Consider the following 22,548-nt stretch of genomic DNA (forward strand, 5'->3'; position numbering starts at 1 on the left):
ATAAGATGGTAAAGATCCTCATAACACAATCACAAACGATCTTTCCCAAAATAGGCAGCAGGCAGGTAAAGATCATCAGTAGAACTAACTGCTTCTCAATCAAAAGTAAATTATTACATACACATAAAACACAGATTGCTACTGCCCACACACACAAATAATAACTAAAATATAACAACAGATCCATAACTGCACACATAAACAAAACCATCACTGTCCACAGCTACTCCAGCAACTCTATAAAGATTAGTGATATGAGCATTACCAAATGATGTGACAAACTGACCGTCTTTAGTGAACACTGACACACGCTTGTTACCATCCTCAAAAACATAAACAAAACCAGTGACACACACACCACAAGGGGAAGACAGTTCTCCTTGTCCATTTCCTTTCTTTCCAATCGAGCGAATAAACCGACCATCCATAGTGAGCACTTGAACACGATGATTATAACAGTCAGTGACATACATCATTTGTTCATTGTCCACTGCAACATCCTCTGGTCCGTTAAAATGCTCATTACCAGTTCCGTATGAACCAATCTGCTTGACTGGCTCCAGCTCTGTCGTCAACACTTGGACTCTGTGATTACTCTGATCGCACACAAACACTTGATCACCAGCGACTGCTATCCCTCGAGGGGAGTTGAGTTCCTTTGGACCACTTCCAATCGTCCCAAACCTCTTCAGCAGATCTCCTCTTTTGTTGAACTTGTACACACAGTGTTTGCTCCAGTCAGAGACATAGATGTTGTCCTCCTTGTCTACTGCCACGCCAGAGATACCGCCAAACCCGTGCTTTGATTTGCTGATGCTTCGAATTTGTTTTCCTTTCTTGTCAAACACCAAAACATCACCCTCAAAGTCAGTTACAATCAGTTCTTCTGACGAATTGAATGCCATATACTCAGGGATGTTGATTCCTCTCATCACCCTCACAGGTTTGTCCAGCTTGGTGGGGGGTATTTTGACGAACACAGAGAAGGGGCTTCCTGGGATGGGCTGGTCGTCTTCTGAGATCAGGAGGTGGTGTCGACCACGTACCCTAGGGGTGTACTCAACACTGTACACTCCACCCCTCACAGGCACTGCTTGTAGCTGTTGAGATGATTCTTCAACTAGCGATTTTAGAGCCACTTGTATTGTAGGATGCTTTAATTGTGTATTACATTCCACAAGAATCGAAAAATTGTTAGGTTTATCGATTTCAGCAGTTCTAGCTCCATCTCCTTCCACAGTGCACTTTGCTGGATCCACTTTACCATCATACACTCTCACATTGTTCTCACACAACTTCTTGAGATCCTCACAAACAAACACTTCGACTCCAAAATCATCTTTCTCCACTGGATCAGGATTGGCTGCTTCCTTCCCTCGCTTCAACACCTCGGCATCGATTCGACTCACCACCTGCTCTTGCATCGTAATCAGTTCTTCATCACTTGCATTCTCCAGCGTACGGTCTACAAAGTCAATCAAACTCTGAGCAGTGCCCAGAGACAGGTCCAGACCCTTCTCTTGAACTGTCAGCTTCTCCATCTTTGAATCAGCCAAAGCAAAAGATTCTCGTAAAACACGGACCTTGCATCGATTGAGAATATCGTGTAGCTCCTGGAACTTGGCATTCACTTGTCTCTTTGTCAGTTCTTTCTGGGCCTGGATCTTCTGTTTAGTTCCTTTCACTTGATTCACAGCGGTGCTCAGATCAGGCAGTAGGTTCTTGAGTGGGGAGAGGTGCTCCGTCAGTTTTTTGCGAGTTGCGGGGGCGGCTTTCTTTACAAATTCGTAATTGTGTCCAGCGTGTTCAATAACGATACAGTCTCGACAGATGAGCTTGTTGCAATCGAAACAGAAAATCTTTTTTGGCTCTTCGTGATCTTCACATTTTGGGGGTGGTGGGTTTTCGAATGTTAGTTCTTTGACTCCACCCTGTTTGAGCTCGTCCAGAGTGGAGACGATATGTGTAGCAAACACTTTCATACGTTGATGAGGTTCCACACATTTTTCACAGATGAAATTGACACACTGTCGGCAGAATGCAGTGGCCTTTCCCCCAGAGCACATTTCACAAGTGGTCTCCAACTTGCCATGGGCTTTCTCCATCCTCGAGTGGAGTGCTTTCATCCGGTTGATAAAGAACGCAGTGGTCAGTCTGTCTGGGTTGTTGTCTGGCAATAGAGTGGGCTCACGACAGTCGGGGCAGGGGAACGGCTGGTTGGGTCGGTAGCGACTGGAGAGTGTGAGGATGCATTGCTTGCAGTAGTAGTGACAACAAGGGAGCAGCTTTGGCTCCTGGTAGCGGTCATGACAGATGCCACAGGTCACTTCTTGCTCGAGATCAGCAACAACTGGATCAGGTCCTTCGGCCATCGTTAGTTAAGATCTGGGGAATGCATTTGTACAACATTTATAAAAGCATGAAACTATATTCTAATATAAAAAATTAAATAGCAACTTCGCTAGAAATTGAGTATACAAGAATGTTGAATCTGTGAATAATATTTTGCACTAAGTGATCAATTAGGTCAAGCTAAGCTAGACCTCTGCAGCTAGTTGAAAAAACGGGTCCCTGAAAAAACTTACCTACTATTTATAAGAACTTCCTAGATCCTTTAATTTCAACAATTACACAAGCCTTTGTTTTGCATGTACCTTGTACTGGTACATGCTACTCCCATTACACAATGTTATAAATCTGACCAGATACGCCCACTTTTTTGTTTCAACACTGGCCCACACTTTCTTCAATATGAAAGTACATGTACATGTATGTACAAAATTTCTATGGTAGCAACATTGATATCTCCCTGAGCACTGGGCATGAGATGCCTTGATCCCAGGCCACACTGAAGATGGAGGCCTTGTAGGAGGCTAGGCTATTAAATAGCTGTCTTGGTATCTTTCAATTTAAAATTATAATTATCAGCGTACTAGGTACACAAATATTGAGGAATGCATAATTATAAGTATGTGTTCAATACATGTACATGTATATAACTGGTAAAAATGTTTGCCAAGTTTATAAGTCGTTGAACAAACTAATGTTCGATGTGTTCATGTCTCAACGACGTAGTTGGGATGAACCACCAGGAATGGATCTTCGTCTGACTCCTCCCCCATCACCAACGGCAACAGAATGTGGTCCTACACACAAAAAACGCAATTCTAATTAAGCACAAAAGTATCGTTTTAATCAGCATGCAATACGCACATACCAAAACACTACTAGTACACAAAATCTCGAACAAACTGCGAAAAGAATCATGTACAAATGCTACGAGGACCATGCATGTACTTTTTGTAAAACTTTCCACCTAGCTTTACATTAGAGACAAATGGGCCCATGGAGACGAGGCTAACTGCACGTGCACTCATGATTGACTCACATGTTGCACAAGTCTCTCGATGACCTTCTCCACGAGGAGCTTCTTCTCCGTCAGCTCCTCCACATTCTCTATATCATCAGCCACCTCCTTCAGGTACCAGTTCACTAGGTCACCTTCACGAACTCCGCTAGAATCTGGAGGGGGGAGGAGTGTACGTGATGTAGCATCAATACCCCTATCACACTAAAGCATGTATTTCAAACTGTCACAATCAGTGGGTTTAAATCAAAGCCAAGTCGTAGTGTATATAGTTACAAACAAAACATAATGTAGCTGAAGTGATCAGTGTACATACAGCAATCAACACTACAGCCTTTTAATGGCCACTCATGAAGAAAGACTAACCCAGATATAAAGGCCACGCCAAATAAACAGCTTGTGTACTAAACAAACCCTCAGTCAACAAGGGCCCACACTTAATTGTTCCCCAAAGGTGTCCGCTATAGAGGGGTTTACTACTGACAGCTGCACCTTTGTCTGCCTCCTCGCTCTGACGCATGTGCAGGATGAGCAGGTTGGAGATGATACGATATTCCTCATACGTAACTCGTATCTTCTTGGTTTTCACCGGCGGTTGGGTGGGTGGATCTGATTGGTCTATTGGTGTGTGGCCATTCACTCCATTCTCGCCATTGACACCATTCTCACCATTGGTCATGCAGTCCTCATCATTGCCTACAGTAATGCACATGTGTGTAAAGTTATGAAAATGCTAGAAATTTATAAATAGTTATGCATGGACACTCAAGTAAGTTTGTTAGCGAAACACCCCATTTATTACTAGCCTTTGGTCTAAAAGTAATTGTTAAGCACATTTAATATCAGCCAGAATTTATTTTCTCCAGGGAATAATTATTACTTGATGCTAAGAGCCACAGTATAATGACACCACCCACCATTGATGATCTGTTCATCCTCGTCAAAGTTGATGTCAGGAGTCTCCACACGAATAATGGACTTATTGAGCAAACGAAAGCCTTCCTTCACATGCTTAGGTTGTACCTGAGGCATGTATAGTCATATAATGAACCTGATGACCATCATAATATAATATCCAACAAATCATAAGTTGTATTCTGTACACACACCTACAAAATCCACCTACACACACCCCTCACACTCCACACACCTCATCAGAGCAGTGGATCCTGGCCATGGCCTCCGCGAGTCGTATCAAACTCTCCAACTGTCTCACGGTGATTCTCCATGACGACCGAGCCACGCCCGAGCAGTCTCTCTGCCGTAACTTCTTGTACTGCTCCACCATGTACTCACCAGAGGTGGGGCTGATACGAGGCTTGAACTGACGAGCAAACAATACGTAGCGTTGGATCTCCTCCTGAAGGGGGCGGGGTCACAGTGGTACAATGACGTATTGATTTGCAACTGATCAATTACCTATACTAGCTAATATAGTACACCATCTAAAAACCACGTATCTCCGCGGTTTTTTACGATAATTGTAACGAAAAACTTCAAATTTACCATAACTTATTCAAGCAAAAAGGCTGGTATATTATTCAGGCCGTAACTACAACCCTCCCCCTGTCCACACCACTCACGAGGGAATAGACACGCTCCACTGCCTCTGTCTTGTGACTGTGGAGGTCCACAATACGCCTAGCGATGGCATAGTCAGTCACCTGTGGAGGAGGGGGAGCATCAATCAACACACTAGGTCAAGGTATCACACTCAAAAAAAAATGCGCAGTATTGAACCCTAACCCTGAACCCCAAATAGCTAAAAAATGGAAAAAGACAGCAGCGCTTAATTTACATTTAAAGCATGTCTTCATGCAGATATTAAAGCACTCACCCACTAAACCACCACTAACAGTGCACCTGTCATACACATTGACATACCAGTGTAGACAACAAAACCATAATTCAATTAGATAGCCAGAAAATAGTTTTAGTTCCATACTTGGGTTAATTATGATTTTGCTTTTCGTTGCACACACACACCTCATTACACTCATCCACTATGATGAAGAAGAGGTCAAAGCGCGACATTATGGGGGCAGTGAGCTGGATGTTCATCTTGAGTGATTTTGACCGGTCATAGCGACCACCAATCGGATTAGCCGCAGCTAGGATGGATGTACGAGCATTGAGAGTTGCCTTGACACCAGCCTTGGTGATTGAGATGGTCTGTTGCTCCATGGCTTCATGAATGGCTACTTGGTCTTTGAGGTCCATCTTGTCAAACTCGTCAATACAACAAACTCCCTGTAGGGGGTTGGGCATTTAAATTAAATTAGTATGCAGTGACTGTACATTAGCTACATATGAACATGATTATCTGCTACTGGTAACAAATTCAAGGTAATCCTCGTCATTTCAAAGCAGAACACATACAGTATTAACTATACCTATATACATACATGTGTAAACAGCCTAGATACGACTTTATGGATGTGTACAAGCAAGTATAATAATGATGAGAGTTAGCTCACATTGTCAGCGAGCATGAGAGCGCCAGCCTCTATAACAAACTCGTGACTCTCCTCGTCCTTGACCATGGCAGCTGTGAGTCCAGCTGCTGTCGAGGCCTTGCCACTAGTGTACACTGCACGAGGACTGAACTCCTCCACTCTCCTGTACAGTGAGTAGTGCAAGGGATAGTAACGGTGTGTACGTGATGACACAAACTGAAGTCTACTTCTAGCGCTTCTATCTGTATGCTGCAGAGCTGATAAGCTCCAACCAGTTTTAACAAGGAATCCAATGGTATATGAAATTTTGAATTTCAGTTAAGTATAACAAAGTTATGACAACATTATGAAGGTCAACCTCAACACAAATAACATAATACACTCACTTGAGGAACTGGCTCTTGCCACAGGACGGGTCCCCCACGATGCACACATTGATGTCTCCACGGAGATGAGTCCCCTCCATAGTTGTCTTGGGAACACCACCGAACAGCATCAGTAGAACACCTCGCTTCACCTCATCATTGCCTGAAGGGGAGAACGTACAATGAAGATCAGTAATGGCGGCTGACTGGGGATGAAGATACGTAGGTGAAATAGGGGCCCATCGTATCAAATCTTACCAAGATCTGATGAAACTATCAACTATCCTACTAACAAAGTGTGGCTAATAATGGTGAATTTTACCGAAGGTCGCCAAATTTGAAAACGCCAAGTCAGTTCAAATTTCTTATTCGCCAAATATTCCAGTTATACAGTATACTCTATAACACTATTGTGGGCACTTGAACTTTGTACTCACCGTGAATGGTGGGGAAGAGTGAGTTGATGAGGTTCTGGTAAAGATTTTTATCCTGACTCATCTCGTAGATACGTGACCACTCGGCATCGGTCATCTGCTTACGAATGCTCTCCGCTGTTTGATCCTCCCCTGTCAAATCACGCCCACTAAACTGGAGGACAAATCGAATGCAGTAATTGTAGGTACATGCATGTAGATGCAACCAAAACAAACGTTAAACCCTCTAAAAGTCTCTTCTAAACGTATACAGCAAATCAGATTATATATGTACTCTATACTCATCACCCCATTGTCTAACGCAACGTGTACAGGAGGCATGGTCCTGCTTCGTCTATAGACACTCTAAACTAGACAAGAAAACGGCTAGGATTAAGAGAACTTTGGGGTTTGGGTTATACATGTACAAACAATTAGGCTGGAGGAATAAATGGAGGTACATAATTATACTCACCCCGGGCTGTGTCTGTTGTACAGCACATGCTAGAAACGCCAGTCGATAGGTGAGGTCTCTTACACCGAGGGCCTTGAGTCCTCTCACTCCGTCCCTATCGTACCCCTCCCCACCACGCATACGAGTCGATGTCTCCGCCCTCACTCCCTCTGTACGCAGCTGTGAGACGTCAGGGACGACAACGAGCGTCCCGATGAAGTCACACTTGTCTCCAGCCTGCACCATCTCTACAGCTTCAGCTCGCAGAATAATCTCAAGACTGTGTGTACGAAGTAGGTTATAATTATGAATGAGTACCACCAGGAGCGGCACTCCTGTTAACAAGTTGAATGTGCAGTAAATGGTGGAGTCTAATGAACTTACACATGCTCACTCTACTTCAACATGTGCTACACTATGTTCTAAGACTGCAGACATCTCATCACACATGTGTTTACACGACAGCCGCCTACTACATGTATACACTGTGTATACACTGCATGTAGATGCATACACTAACTAAAGGCATAAAACGGTAGCTCAACTGATGCTCACATTAATAATTTAACATCAGCAATACAATATAATGATACAGACCCCTCCCACTCCTCACCTTCGGGGGATGGAGCCTCGTGGCAGCTCCTGCTGTGTCTCCTGGATACGTACTTTCTGGAAGTCAACAAACCGCGAGGCATTGACATCAAGCATGAACCGTCTTCTGTTCTGACAGTTAGGATTCTTACATACCTGGGGAAATGAACACAGGTGTATGAGAGGGTGTGGCTTTTTTAGTGTAATTAACAGCTCAAGATAGCATACTTGCTGTACGACTATATGCACAGCACACTTGAAACTGCCATGGCTACAATTAAAATCTTCTGCGTCGACAGGGGACATTTAATTGAGTTCTGCTCACACACATGCACACACATAATCGACTTTACTAGACTTTACTAAGACATTATATTAATGATGTGAAGCACTCACCGTTGGCTGTGTGAACTTGAACTGCTGCTCAACATCAGAGATGACCGTCTGACACTCGAGACAGAGGAACGTCCCATTGGTCAGCTCGGGATGGACAGGGTGCGTCCGTACCACTTGCCCACTGATGCGTAGCAGAGTACCCACCTTGGACGTTGAGAGTTCACGAACCCTGTGGGTGAATAAGTTGACACATTATCACTCAAAAAATACTTTGGCCAAATACTGCAGAGAGTTGTCTTGCGTTGCTATGACTTCATCACTTTGCTGCCCTGTGGTGTCTTGTGATACAACGGTTTCTATCGTAATATTTTCAGGGATGTCTTGCATTTCTCTGGCTTCATCATCTGGGGGGCCGGGGAGGGGCTGCTCTTGTACCTCAAATGTAGCTTGCTGTGTAATGAACGTGGCTTCTGCTGCTAATGCTTGAAACATCATCACCTGTTTGTTGAGCTCACAAACTAGGGACTGGGCCGTGTAGAGGTCAAATTGTCCATCTTCAGAGCTTGGTTGGTCATCAGTGGGTACCGGTGTCATAGGATAGAACCTCCGGGCGACAGTTTCTCCCCCGGAGCCTGCGGTCTTAGGACAATGCCTCCCCCCCGGTGGTTTTGTCCTAGGACAGAATCCCCGCCCCCAGGATATATCATCCGGGTACATGTACCCTGTCAAGGCTATGGTATAAGCGTATGTACGTGCGAGCATGAGAAATGTATAGACTGTTAGCAATCAGAATGCCTACTCAACAAGAGTATGAGGACATACTGCTGTACAAGACTGCTGCCAGCAATGCTGGCCAGAAGAAATACAGAGACGGGCTTTCCACTAATGACAAGAGAAGTATAAGAGACAAAGTTCAAAGATATGCTCTGCAGCAACAATGCTTATACCTGCCTGAGAAGGACAGCACTGGCATGCATAGAATGAGAAGAGTTGTGGTGAAGCAAGAGGAGAAAAGCAGGATACTAAACATGTGCCACGATGGACTGGATGGAATGCATTTTGGGAGAGACAAGACCTATGGAAAGGTATATTTATCATCATATCTTATAAAGTATAATTATATCTGTTTCATGCATGTAGGTTGCTCAGGATTTCTACTGGAAAGGCCTACATGCTGACGTCATACAGCTCTGCAAGCACTGCGACAAATGCCAACGAACGAATCACCAACTGCAGAAGCCCAGAGCAGAACTACATCCCATCCCTGTGACAAAGGTCTGGTACAGAGTTGGTATTGACTTAGTAGGACCTCTACCTGAAACAAGCTCTGGAAACAAGTACATTATCACGCTCTCAGACTATTTCTAAGTGGCCTGAGGCTGCCCCACTCCCATCAAAATCAGCAGAAGGTGTAGCAAAATTTCTGTTTGACACATTTTGCAGGCATGGGTGGCCAAAAGTGATTCAATCAGACCAAGGAAGAGAGTTTGTGAACGAAATCAACACCCGACTTTTTCAGTTGACTGACATACAGCACTGCGTATCAAGTGCTTACCACCCACAAACAAATGGCCTTGATGAACGTTTCAACCAGACTCTAGTGAACACTCTCAAGAAGGTAATCGATTCTAGTACTGATGACTGGGATCAGCATCTCTCTGCTGCTCTTTATGCCTATCGCATATCAAAACAGGTAAAATTTTAATTATTATATCATGCATGCTTTTATTTTTTGATTGTAGGCGTCATCAAAGTACACACCCTTTTTCTTAATGTTCAATCGCCACCCGCGGAAAGCTGTTACTTTTGATATGGATCAATGAGATGGTGCCGACGCTATAGAAGATAGAGGAGATGCTGACCAATTGAGTGGAGAGGAGACTGAAAATGAAGAAGACGGAGAAGACATGGATGGAATTCTCCGAAGGTTGATGGAAATTCGTGATCGCTGTCACCTCAATGCCAAGGAGAACATTGCTGCTGCACAGCAAAAACAGAAGCAGCAGTATGACAACAAGCATAACTCTTTGAAGGTATTATTTTATATAGCAAACTTTAGCTTAATTTTTGCCATTTTTGTCGTAGAGTTATCCAGTTGGCAGCAGTGTCATGCTAAAGAATATGGCCAATTCTCATCGAATGGGAGGGAAAATGGACTGCACCTGGAAAGGTCCATATAACGCTTTCCCCAAGTACTGAGCTCCAGATAGCACAAGTGTATAGCCCATTAATTCAATGCAATGGGCTCTGTGGTGGCTCTCCAGCAGCAAGAGGGTGCTAACAACTGCGGACTATTTAGCATTGCTGCTGCAATCACGCTGCTATGAACGATAATGTGGATTCTCTAGTGTTTGATGAGGCCAAAATGAGAGCACATCTCATTAAGTGCTTTGAGAAGGGCAAACTCTCACAGTTCCCTCGCACAAAGAAAGCGATGCCCAAAAGACCAACACCACAAACCATTGCCATTACAATATACTGCATGTGCAAGAGACCGGACTCTTTTGAGGATATGGTCATGTGTGACAAATTTAGTGAGTAGTATCACTATCGCTGTGCCAAAATTCGCAATGAACCAGTAGGTAATTGGTTTTGTTCTGGTTGTATCACTTTATGATTTGTGCACTTTTGGTTATATTTATTGTACTTCTTTCTCTTGCATTGTTGTATTTATTGAGTATTGAGATCTATAACATAATAGATACAGCATCTATTGCATCTAGTCTATGGCTGTTTACTTTGTAGCCTAGACTAGTCTTCTCAGATTACCTGTGGACTGACTTTCACCTGCACCGCAGAATGGGGGAGCTCTGGTCCTGGGGTAGGAGCTTTTGTCCTAGGACAGAAACTCCGGGGGGAGGAAATATCCTAAGGACGGAACCCCCCCCCGGAGCTACTGTCCTGGGGGAGGCCGTGTCCTGTGACACCGGTACTTCATCTTGTTCATTGAGATTGTCACTTTTAGTGAGGTTATTGAGATCTGATTGATAGTGGAGTCTCGCAAGCAGTGGCTCTGCTCTCTCTGTAGTTGTATAATGGGTCCATGCAACTGATGCAGCTTCAGATACAGAGTGTGCTAGGTACTTGTCCATTTTCACTTGTAATAAGATGGTAAAGATCATCATAACACAATCACAAATGATCTTTCCCAAAATAGGCAGCAGGCAGGTAAAGATCATCAGTAGAATTAACTGCTTCTCAATCAAAAGTAAACTATTACATACACATAAAACACAGATTGCTACTGCCCACACACACAAATAATAACTAAAATATAACAACAGATCCTAGACTGCGCACATAAACAAAACCATCACTGTCCACAGCTACTCCATAAGGAAAAATGATATGACCATTACCAAATGATGTGACAAACTGACCGTCTTTAGTGAACACTGACACACGATTGTTATCATAATCAGCAACATAAACAAAACCAGTGACACACACACCATGAGGGTTAGACAGATCTCCTTGTCCATTTCCTTTCTTTCCAATCGAGCGAATAAACCGACCATCCATAGTGAGCACTTGAACACGATGATTATAACAGTCAGTGACATACATCATTTGTTCATTGTCCACTGCGACATCCTCTGGTCCGTTAAAATGCTCATTACCAGTTCCGTATGAACCAATCTGCTTGACTGGCTCCAGCTCTGTCGTCAACACTTGGACTCTGTGGTTGTTCTGATCGCACACAAACACTTGATCACCAGCGACTGCTATCCCTCGAGGCCAGTTGAGTTCCTTTGGACCAATTCCCCTTGTCCCAAACCTCTTCAGTAGATCTTCTCTTTTGTTGAACTTGTACACACAACTTTCGCCGTTGTCACAGACATATATGTTGTCCTCCTTGTCTACTGCCACACCAGAGATATTGCTAAACCCATGCTTTGATTTGCTGATGCTTCGAATTCGTTCTCCTTTCTTGTCCAACACCAAAACATCACTGTCTCGATCAGTTACAATCAGTTCTTCTGATGAGTTGAATGCCATATACCGAGGGTTGTTGATTCCTTTTATCACTCTTACTGGTTTGTCCAGCTTCGTAGGGGGTATTTTGACGAACACAGAGAAGGGGCTTCCTGGGATGGGCTGGTTGTCCACTGAGATCAGGAGGTGGTGTCGACCACGTACCCTAGGGGTGTACTCAACACTGTACACTCCACCCCTCACAGGCACTGCTTGCAATTGCTGAGATGATTCATCAACTAGCGATTTTAGAGCCACTTGTATTGTATGATGCTTAAATTGTGTATTACATTCCACAAGAATCGAAAAATTGTTAAGTGTACTAATTTCAGCAGTTCTAGCTCCATTTCCTTCGACAGTGAACTTGGTTGGATCCACTTTTCCTTCATACACAAAAACGTTGTTCTCACACAACTTCTTGAGATCCTCAGAAACAAACCCTTCGACTTCAAAATCATCTTTCTCTACTGGATCAAGATTGGCTGCTTCCTTCCCTCGCTTCACCACCTCGGCATCGATTCGACTCACCACCTGCGATTGCATTGTAATCAGTTCTTCATCACTTGCATTCTCCAGTGTACACTCTACAAAGGCAATCAAACTCTGAGCAGTGCCCAGGGACAGGTCCAGACCCTTCTCTTGAACCGTCAGCTTCTCCATCTTTGAATCAGCTAAAACAGAAGATTTTCGTAAAACACGGACCTTGCATTGATCGAGAATATCGTGTAGCTCCTGGAACTTGGCATTCACTTGTCTCTCTGTCAGCTCTTTCTGGGCCTGTATCTTCTGTTTAGTTCCTTTCACTTGATTCACAGCGGTGCTCAGATGAGGCAGTAGGTTCTTGAGTGGGGAGAGGTGCTCTGTCAGCTTTTTGCGAGTTGCGGGGGCGGCTTTCTTTACAAATTCGTAATTGTGTCCAGCATGTTCAATAACGATACAGTCTCGACAGATGAGCTTGTTGCAATCAAAACAGAAAATCTTTTTCAGTTCCTCGTGATCTTCACATTTTGGGGGTGGTGGGTTTTCGAATGTTAGTTCTTTGACTCCACCCTGTTTGAGCTCGTCCAGAGTGGAGACGATATGTGTAGTAAACATTTTCATACGCTGATGAGGTTCCACACATTTTTCACACATAAACTGGACACACTGTCGGCAGAATGCAGTGGCCTTTCCCCCAGGGCACATTTCACAGGTGGCCTCCAACTTGCCGTGGGCTTTCTCCATCCTCGAGTGGAGTGCTTTCATCCGGTTGATGAAGAACGCAGTGGGCAGTCTGTCTGGGTTGTTGTCTGGCAATAGAGTGGGCTCACGACAGTCGGGGCAGGGGAACGGCTGGTTGGGTCGGTAGCGACTGGAGAGTGTGAGGATGCATTGCTTGCAGTAGTAGTGACAACAAGGGAGCAGCTTTGGCTCCTGGTAGCGGTCATGACAGATGCCACAGGTCACTTCTTGCTCGAGATCAGCAACAACTGGATCAGGTCCTTCGGCCATCGTTAGTTAAGATCTGGGGAATGCATTTGTACAACATTTATAAAAGCATGAAACTATTCTAATATAAAAATTAAATAGCAACTTCGCTAGAAATTGAGTATACAAGAATGTTGAATCTGTGAATAATAGTTTGCACTAAGTGATCAATTAGGTCAAGCTAAGCTAGACCTCTGCAGCTAGTTGAAAAAACGGGTACCAGAAAAAACTTACCTACTATTTATAAGAACTTCCTAGATCCTTTAATTTCAACAATTACACAAGCCTTTGTTTTGCATGTACCTTGTACTGGTACATGCTACGCCCATTATACAATGTTATAAATCTGACCAGATACCCCCACTTTTTTGTTTCAACACTGGCCCACACTTTCTTCAATATGAAAGTACATGTACATGTATGTACAACAATTCTATGGTAGCAACATCGATATCTCCCTGAGCACTGGGCATGAAATGCCTTGATCCCAGGCCACACTGAATGGAGGCCTTATAGGAGGCTAGGGATGCTTCTATTAAATAGTGAATGGAGGCCTTATAGGAGGCTAGGGATGCTTCTATTAAATAGCTGTCTTGGTATCTTTCAATTAATTATCAGCGTACTAGGTACACAAATATTGAGGAATGCATAATTATAAGTATGTGTTCAATACATGTACATGTATATAACTGGTAAAAATGTTTGCCAAGTTTATAAGTCGTTGAACAAACTAATGTTCGATGTGTTCATGTCTCAACGACGTAGTTGGGATGAACCACCAGGAATGGATCTTCGTCTGACTCCTCCCCCATCACCAACGGCAACAGAATGTGGTCCTACATACAAAACACGCAATTCTAATTAAGCACAAAAGTATCGTTTTAATCAGCATGCAATACGCACATACCAATACACTACTAGTGCACAAAATCTCAAACAAACTGCGAAAAGAATCATGTACAAATGCTACGAGGACCATGCATGTACTTTTTTGTAAAACTTTCCACCTAGCTTTACATTAGAGACAAATGGGCCCATGGAGACGAGGTTAACTGCACGTGCACTCATGATCGACTCACATGTTGCACAAGTCTCTCGATGACCTTCTCCACGAGGAGCTTCTTCTCCGTCAGCTCCTCCACATTCTCTATATCATCAGCCACCTCCTTCAGGTACCAGTTCACTAGGTCACCTTCACGAACTCCGCTAGAATCTGGAGGGGGGAGGAGTGTACGTGATGTAGCATCAATACCCCTATCACACCAAAGCATGTATTTCAAACTGTCACAATCAGTGGGTATAAATCAAAGCCAAGTCGTAGTGTATATAGTTACAAACAAACATAATGTAGCTGAAGTGATCAGTGTACATACAGCAATCAACACTACAGCCTTTTAATGGCCACTCATGAAGAAAGGCTAACCCAGATATAAAGTCCATGCCAAATAAACAGCTTGTGTACTAAACAAACCCTCAGTCAACAAGGGCCCACACTTAATTGTTCCCCAAAGGTGTCCGCTATAGAGGGGTTTACTACTGACAGCTGCACCTTTGTCTGCCTCCTCGCTCTGACGCATGTGCAGGATGAGCAGGTTGGAGATGATACGATATTCCTCATACGTAACTCGTATCTTCTTGGTCTTCACCGGCGGTTGGGTGGATGGATCTGATTGGTCTATTGGAGTGTGGCCGTTCACTCCATTCTCGCCATTGACACCATTCTCACCATTGGTCATGCAGTCCTCATCATTGCCTACAGTAATGCACATGTGTGTAAAGTTATGAAAATGCTAGAAATTGAGAAAAGTTATGGACGCTCAAGTAAGTTTGTTAGCGAAACACCCCATTTATTACTAGCCTTTGGTCTAAAAGTAATTGTTAAGCACATTTAATATCAGCCAGAATTTATTTTCTCAAGGGAATAATTATAACTTGATGTTAAAGGGCACAGTATAATGAGACCACCCACCATTGATGATCTGTTCATCCTCGTCAAAGTTGATGTCCGGAGTCTCCACACGAATAATGGACTTATTGAGCAAACGAAAGCCTTCCTTCACATGCTTGGGTTGTACCTGAGGCATGTATAGTCATGTAATGAACCTGATGACCATCATAATATAATATCCAACAAATCATAAGTTATATTCTGTACACACACCTACAAAATCCACTCTACACCCACACACACCCTCACTCTTCACACACACCCCTCACTCTTTACACTCCACACACCTCATCAGAGCAGTGGATCCTGGCCATGGCCTCCGCGAGTCGTATCAAACTCTCCAGCTGTCTCACGGTGATTCTCCATGATGACCGAGCCACGCCCGAGCAGTCTCTCTGCCGTAGTTTCTTGTACTGCTCCACCATGTACTCACCAGAGGTGGGGCTGATACGAGGCTTGAACTGATAAGCAAACAGTACGTAGCGTTGGATCTCCTCCTGAAGGGGGCGGGGTCACAGTGGTACAATGACGTATTGATTTGCAACTGATCAATTACCTATACTAGCTAATATAGTACACCATCTAAAAACCACGTATCTCCGCGGTTTTTTACGATAATTGTAACGAAAAACTTCAAATTTACCATAACTTATTCAAGCAAAAAGGCTGGTATATTATTCAGGCCGTAACTACAACCCTCCCCCTGTCCACACCACTCACGAGGGAATAGACACGCTCCACTGCCTCTGTCTTGTGACTGTGTAGGTCCACAATACTACGCCTAGCGATGGCATAGTCAGTCACCTGTGGAGGAGGGGGAGCATCAATCAACACACTAGGTCAAGGTATCACACTCAAAAAAAAATGCGCAGTATTGAACCCTAACCCTGAACCCCAAATAGCTAAAAAATGGAAAAAGACAGCAGCGCTTAATTTACATTTAAAGCATGTCTTCATGCAGATATTAGAGCACTCACCCACTAAACCACCACTAACAGTGCACCTGTCAAACACATTGACATACCAGTGTAGACAACAAAACCATAATTAAATTAGATAGCCAGAAAAATAGTTTTAGTTCATACTTGGGTTAATTATGATTTTGCTTTTCGTTGCACACACACACCTCGTTACACTCATCCACTATGATAAAGAAGAGGTCAAAGCGTGACATGATGGGAGCAGTGAGCTGGATGTTCATCTTGAGTGATTTTGACCGGTCATAGCGATCACCAATCGGATTAGCCGCAGCTAGGATGGATGTACGAGCATTGAGAGTTGCCTTGACACCAGCCTTGGTGATTGAGATGGTCTGTTGCTCCATGGCTTCATGAATGGCTACTTGGTCTTTGAGGTCCATCTTGTCAAACTCGTCAATACAACAAACTCCCTGCAGGGGGAGGGGCATTTAAATTAGTATGTACTGACTGTACATTAGCTACATGTGAACATGATTATCTGCTACTGGTAACAAATTCAAGGTAATCCTCGTCATTTCAAAGCAGAACACATACAGTATTAACTATACCTATATACATACATGTGTAAACAGCCTAGATACGACTTTATGGATGTGTACAAGCAAGTATAATAATGATGAGAGTTAGCTCACATTGTCAGCAAGCATGAGAGCGCCAGCCTCTATAACAAACTCGTGACTCTCCTCGTCCTTGACCACGGCAGCTGTGAGTCCAGCTGCTGTCGAGGCCTTGCCACTAGTGTACACTGCACGAGGACTGAACTCCTCCACTCTCCTACACAGTGAGTAGTGCAAGGGATAGTAACGGTGTGTACGTGATGACACAAACTAAAGTCTACTTCTAGCTGGTTAAAGCTTATCAGCTCTACAGCATACAGATAGAAGCGTTTTTTAACAAGGAATCCAATGGTATATGAAATTTTGAATTTCAGTGAAGTTATGACAAGAAAGTCAACCTCAACACAAATAACAAAATACACTCACTTGAGGAACTGGCTCTTGCCACAGGACGGGTCCCCCACGATGCACACGTTGATGTCCCCACGGAGATGAGTCCCCTCCATGGTCGTCTTGGGCACACCACCGAACAGCATCAGTAGAACACCTCGCTTCACTTCATCGTTGCCTGAAGGGGAGAACGTACAATGTAGATAAGTAATGGCGGCTGACTGGGGATGAAGATACGTAGGTGAAATAGGGGCCCATCGTATCAAATTCAATTTAGATCTGATGAAAAAAACTCAACTATCCTAACAAAGTGTTGCTAAAATGGCAAATTTTACCGAAGGTTGCCACATTCAAAAATACCAAGTCGGTTCAAATGGCTCATTCGCAGTATACTCTATAACACTAATTGTAGGCACTTGAACTTTGTACTCACCGTGAATGGTGGGGAAGAGTGAGTTGATGAGGTTTTGGTAAAGGTTTTTGTCCTGACTCATCTCATAGATACGTGACCACTCGGCATCGGTCATCTGCTTACGAATACTCTCCGCTGTTTGATCCTCCCCTGTCAGATCACGCCCACTAAACTGGAGGACAAATCGAATGCAGTAATTGTAGGTACATGCATGTAGATGCAACAACCAAAACAACGTTAAACCTTCTAAAAGTATCTTCTAAATGTATACAGGAAATCAGATTATATATGTACTCTATACTCATCACCCCATTGTCTAACGCAACGTGTACAGGAGGCGTGGTCCTGCTTCGTCTATAGACACTCTAAACTAAACAAGAAAACGGCTAGGATTAAGAGAACTGTGGGGGTTTGGTTATACATGTACAAACAATTAGGCTGGAGGAATAAACGGAGGTACATAATTATACTCACCCCAGGCTGTGTCTGTTGTACAGCACATGCTAGAAACGCCAGTCGATATGTGAGGTCTCTTACACCGAGAGCCTTGAGTCCTCTCACTCCGTCCCTATCGTACCCCTCCCCACCACGCATACGAGTCGATGTCTCCGCCCTCACTCCCTCTGTACGCAGCTGTGAGACGTCAGGGACGACAACGAGCGTCCCGATGAAGTCACACTTGTCTCCAGCCTGCACCATCTCTACAGCTTCAGCTCGCAGAATAATCTCAAGACTGTGTGTACGAAGTAGGTTATAATTATGAATGAGTAACACCAGGAGCGGCACTCCTGTTAACAAGTTGAATGTGCAGTAAATGGTGGAGTCTAATGAACTTACACATGCTCACTCTACTTCAACATGTGCTACACTATGTTCTAAGACCGCAGACATCTCATCACACATGTGTTTACACATAGTACATGAATACACTGTGTATAATAATATCACTATAGATGCATAAACTAAATTAAGACATAAAATGGTAGCTTAACTGATGCACACATACTCAAAGAAAGCAACATGTAACTCTGTTGTCTCCCACACCTATGTACCTTATGTACAGAGAAACCTCTGATGCATTTAAGCACACTAGTTGACAGTTGACAATGCACTGTCCCCAAATTTACTTTTCTAACTGACTAAATACAACAACTCTTCTGCCTCCCATACCCATGTACATTATTTACAGAGCAACCTCTTATACATTTAAGCACACTAGTTGACAATGCACTGTCCCCAAATTTACTTTTCTACACCAACTACAATGCATGGACAATAAATTATCTACAAAGGCAGTGGCGTAGGAAGTGGGGTGGCTCCAGGGGCTGGAGCCACCGCTTGTTGGAGAGCAATGTTTAGCTTCAACTGTTGAGCTAGCTATTAAACTGTAAATTACGTGATTATTTCAATGATGGGTTAGGTTGCAAAAGTCTGAAGTGTAAAGTGATAGATCTACCACAGAGATAATGATTGATCTACAAGCCTAGTCTCGAATTCAAGAATACGAAGTTGGGGAGGGCGTGGCCAGACTACTATGAGCCCCCCTTGCAAAAAATCTTCCTACGCCATTGAAAGGGAAAAATATTAATGTCTTGAATAATAAAAATTAATGATAAGGCCAGGGTAGTTTGACTGACCTCGCCTCTGCTCACAGTGTTGGGGTCACTGGTGGTCACGGCAATTGATAGCGCCTCCAGGTCATGCTCTGGGTACTCAGCCAGCTGTATCCAGACACGGTCAGGACTGTTCACCTGCAGTACTTGCAATGACATCGTTGACAATTGGTCTCCTTGTATCGGACAATAATAGCGTATGCATTGTAGGCTCTTTGGGTGAAGGTTCGTCTATAGTGGTGTCCATTGGATGTGCTCTACTAGTGACCTCTGTGAACCTTGTCTCGGCAGCACAAGCACACGACAATTTTCCAATCATACATTCGGCCAAATACTGCAGAGAGTTGTCTTGCGTTGCTATGACTTCATCACTTTGCTGCCATGTGGTGTTTTGTGATACAATAGTTTCTATAGTAATATTTTCAGGGGACTTGCATTTATCTGGCTTCATCCTCTGGGGGGAGGGGCTGCTCTTGTACCTCAAATGTAGCTTGATGTAGCTAGCTAGCTTGCTGTGCAATGAACGTGTCTTCTGCTGCTAATGCTTGAGACATCATCACTTGGTTGTTGAGCTTACAAACTAGGGACTGGGCCGTGTAGAAGTCAAATGTCACATCTTCAGAGCTTGGCCGGCCATCAGTGGGCCTTGGGTACTTCATCTTGTTTATTGAGATTGTAACTTTTAGTGAGGTTATCGAGATTTGATTGATAGTGGAGTCTCGCAAGCAGTGGCTCTACTCTCTCTGTAGTTGTATAATGGGTCCATGCAACTGATGCAACTTCAGATACAGAGCTGAGAGCTAGCTATAGAGTGTGCCTTGTCTTGTAAATTAGCTAAAATGAGATGGTAAAGATCCTCATAACAATCACAAACGATCTTTCCCAAATTAGGCAGCATTTTTTGTGGGCGAGTAAAGATCGTCAGTAGAGCTAACTGTTTCTCAATCAAAAGTCAAGATAATTATAACACCAAGAGTTCCTCAACCAAAACACAAAATAATAATACACTAAAAGATAACAACAGATCCTTCACTGCGCACATACACAAAACCATCACTGTCCACAGCTACTCCATAAAGATTAGTGATATGACCATTACCAAATGATGTGACAAACTGGCCGTCTTTAGTGAACACTGACACACGCTTGTTACCATCCTCAACAACATAAACAAAACCATTGACACACACACCATAAGGGTAAGACAGATCTCCTTGTCCACTTCTTTTCTTTCCAATCGAGCGAATAAACCGACCATCCATAGTGAGCACTTGAACACGAAGATTATGACAGTCAGTGACATACACCATTCGTTCATTATCCACTGCAACATCCTCTGGGCAGTTAAAATGCTCATTACCAGTTCCCTTTGAACCAATCTGCTTGACTGGCTCCAGCTCTGTAGTCAACACTTGGACTCTGTGATTCTCTCGATCGCACACAAACAATTGATCACCAGCGACTGCTATCCCTCGAGGCCAGTTGAGTTCCTTTGGACCACTTCCCTTCGTCCCAAACCTCTTCAGTAGGTCTCCTCTTTTGTTGAACTTGTACACACAGTGTTTGCCGCTATCACAGACATAGATGTTGTCCTCCTTGTCTACTGCCACACCAGAGATACCGACAAACCCATGCTTTGATTTGCTGATGCTTCGAATTTGTTTTCCTTTCTTGTCAAACACCAAAACATCACCAAGAAAGTCAGTTACAATCAGTTCTTCTGATGAGTTGAATGCCATATACACAGGGATGTTGATTCCTTTTATCTCCTTCACTGGCTTGTCTAGCTTGGTGGGGGGTATTTTGATGAACACAGAGAAGGGGCTTCCTGGGATGGGCTGGTCGTCCACTGAGATCAGGAGGTGGTGTCGACCACGTACCCTAGGGGTGTACTCAACACTGTACACTCCACCCCTCACAGGCACTGCTTGCAATTCTTGAGATGTGTCATCAGATAGCGTTTTCAGTAGAAGTTGTGGCTTGCCTCTTTTTGAACCGCAATAAAATATCAGTTTTGAACATTTGTCAACTTCAGCTGTTTTGATACCGTCTCCTTTCACAATCGGCTTTCCGTCATACACAATAACATTGTTCTCACACAACTTCTTGAGATTCTCACAAACAAACACTTCAATTCCAAAATCATCTTTCTCCACTGGATCAGGATTGGCTGCTTCCTTCCCTTGCTTCACCACCTTGGCATCGATTCGACTCACCACCTGCTCTTGCATCGTAATCAGTTCTTCATCACTTGCATTCTCCAGTGTACGCTCTACAAAGTCAATCAAACTCTGAGCAGTGCCCAGGGACAGGTCCAGACCCTTCTCTTGAACCGTCAGCTTCTCCATCTTTGAATCAGCCAAAGCAGAAGATTCTCGTAAAACACGGACCTTGCATCGATCGAGAATATCGTGTAGCTCCTGGAACTTGGCATTCACTTGTCTCTCTGTCAGTTCTTTCTGGGCCTGAATCTTCTGTTTAGTTCCTTTCACTTGATTCACAGCGGTGCTCAGATCAGGCAGTAGGTTCTTGAGTGGGGAGAGGTGCTTCGTCAGCTTTTTGCGAGTTGCGGGGGCGGCTTTCTTTACAAATTCGTAATTGTGTCCAGCGTGTTCAATAACGATACAGTCTCGACAGATGAGCTTGTTGCAATCGAAACAGAAAATCTTTTTTAGTTCTTCGTGATCATCACATTTTGGGGGTGGTAGGTTTTCGAATGTTAGTTCTTTCACTCCGCCCTGTTTGAGCTCGTCCAGAGTGGAGACGATATGTGTAGCAAACACGGCTTTCATACGTTGATGAGATTCTACACATTTTTCACAGATAAAATTGACACACTGTCGGCAGAATGCAGTGGCCTTTCCCCCAGAGCACACTTCACAGGTGGTCTCCAACTTGCCGTGAGCTTTCTCCATCCTTGAGTGGAGTGCTTTCATCCGGTTGATGAAGAATGCAGTGGGCAGTCTGTCTGGGTTGTTGTCAGGCAACAGAGTGGGCTCACGACAGTCGGGGCAAGGGAACGGCTGGTTGGGTTGGTAGCGACTGGAGAGTGTGAGGATGCATTGCTTGCAGTAGTAGTGACAACAAGGGAGCAGCTTTGGCTCCTGGTAGCGGTCATGACAGATGCCACAGGTCACCTCTTGCTCGAGATCAGCAACAACTGGATCAACTGGATTAGGTCCTTCGGCCATCGTTAGTTCAGATCTGGGGAATGCATTTGTACA

At 43.9% G+C, this 22,548-nt stretch overlaps 4 protein-coding genes and 1 long non-coding RNA gene across 7 annotated transcripts in view; 1 reads left to right on the forward strand and 4 right to left on the reverse strand.

Moving 5' to 3' along the window:
* LOC135343560 (DNA replication licensing factor MCM6-like) overlaps positions 1 to 22,548 on the reverse strand; it is a 58,838-nt gene that overhangs the window by 36,087 nt on the left and 203 nt on the right. For 2 of the 3 annotated variants that reach the window (XR_010397194.1, XR_010397195.1), the window contains exon 2: positions 19,349 to 22,528. Coding sequence is in view for 1 of the 3 variants with exons in the window: in XM_064540529.1 (XP_064396599.1) it covers positions 14,171 to 14,260; positions 14,504 to 14,637; positions 14,974 to 15,166; positions 15,267 to 15,277; positions 15,394 to 15,499; positions 15,660 to 15,869; positions 16,093 to 16,176; positions 16,499 to 16,762; positions 16,985 to 17,126; positions 17,336 to 17,477; positions 17,733 to 17,883; positions 18,186 to 18,410 (1,752 nt within the window). In the remaining 2 variants the exon portion in view is untranslated. Of the gene's footprint in view, positions 1 to 14,026; positions 14,261 to 14,503; positions 14,638 to 14,973; positions 15,167 to 15,266; positions 15,278 to 15,393; positions 15,500 to 15,659; positions 15,870 to 16,092; positions 16,177 to 16,498; positions 16,763 to 16,984; positions 17,127 to 17,335; positions 17,478 to 17,732; positions 17,884 to 18,185; positions 18,445 to 19,348; positions 22,529 to 22,548 lie in introns of those variants that run through there. The other variant, XM_064540529.1, reaches the window with a different exon arrangement.
* On the reverse strand, positions 63 to 2,372 carry LOC135344302 (E3 ubiquitin-protein ligase TRIM71-like). The gene has a single exon (XM_064541469.1). The coding sequence runs from the start codon at positions 2,370 to 2,372 to the stop codon at positions 165 to 167; it is 2,208 nt and encodes a 735-aa protein (XP_064397539.1). The 3' UTR covers positions 63 to 164.
* LOC135343574 (DNA replication licensing factor MCM6-like) lies at positions 3,038 to 8,782 on the reverse strand. Its single transcript, XM_064540549.1, has 14 exons — positions 8,043 to 8,782; positions 7,669 to 7,773; positions 7,077 to 7,335; positions 6,626 to 6,776; positions 6,210 to 6,351; positions 5,845 to 5,986; positions 5,354 to 5,617; positions 4,951 to 5,031; positions 4,518 to 4,727; positions 4,285 to 4,390; positions 4,158 to 4,168; positions 3,860 to 4,052; positions 3,389 to 3,522; positions 3,038 to 3,146 (listed from the first exon to the last, which is right to left on the reverse strand). The coding sequence occupies exons 1-14, from the start codon at positions 8,117 to 8,119 to the stop codon at positions 3,057 to 3,059; spliced, it is 1,965 nt and encodes a 654-aa protein (XP_064396619.1). The 5' UTR covers positions 8,120 to 8,782; the 3' UTR covers positions 3,038 to 3,056.
* On the forward strand, positions 8,746 to 10,666 carry LOC135343602 (uncharacterized). Its single transcript, XR_010397197.1, has 5 exons — positions 8,746 to 9,067; positions 9,123 to 9,257; positions 9,426 to 9,675; positions 9,725 to 10,015; positions 10,068 to 10,666. It is a non-coding gene; the product is annotated as an uncharacterized LOC135343602 (long non-coding RNA).
* Positions 11,216 to 13,457, reverse strand: LOC135343558 (tripartite motif-containing protein 3-like). Its single transcript, XM_064540526.1, has one exon. It carries the CDS (start codon positions 13,446 to 13,448, stop codon positions 11,250 to 11,252), a length of 2,199 nt encoding a protein of 732 aa, XP_064396596.1. The 5' UTR covers positions 13,449 to 13,457; the 3' UTR covers positions 11,216 to 11,249.

This window comes from Halichondria panicea, chromosome 11 (genome assembly GCF_963675165.1).
Source record: "Halichondria panicea chromosome 11, odHalPani1.1, whole genome shotgun sequence".
Classification (NCBI taxonomy): Eukaryota; Metazoa; Porifera; class Demospongiae; order Suberitida; family Halichondriidae; genus Halichondria; species Halichondria panicea.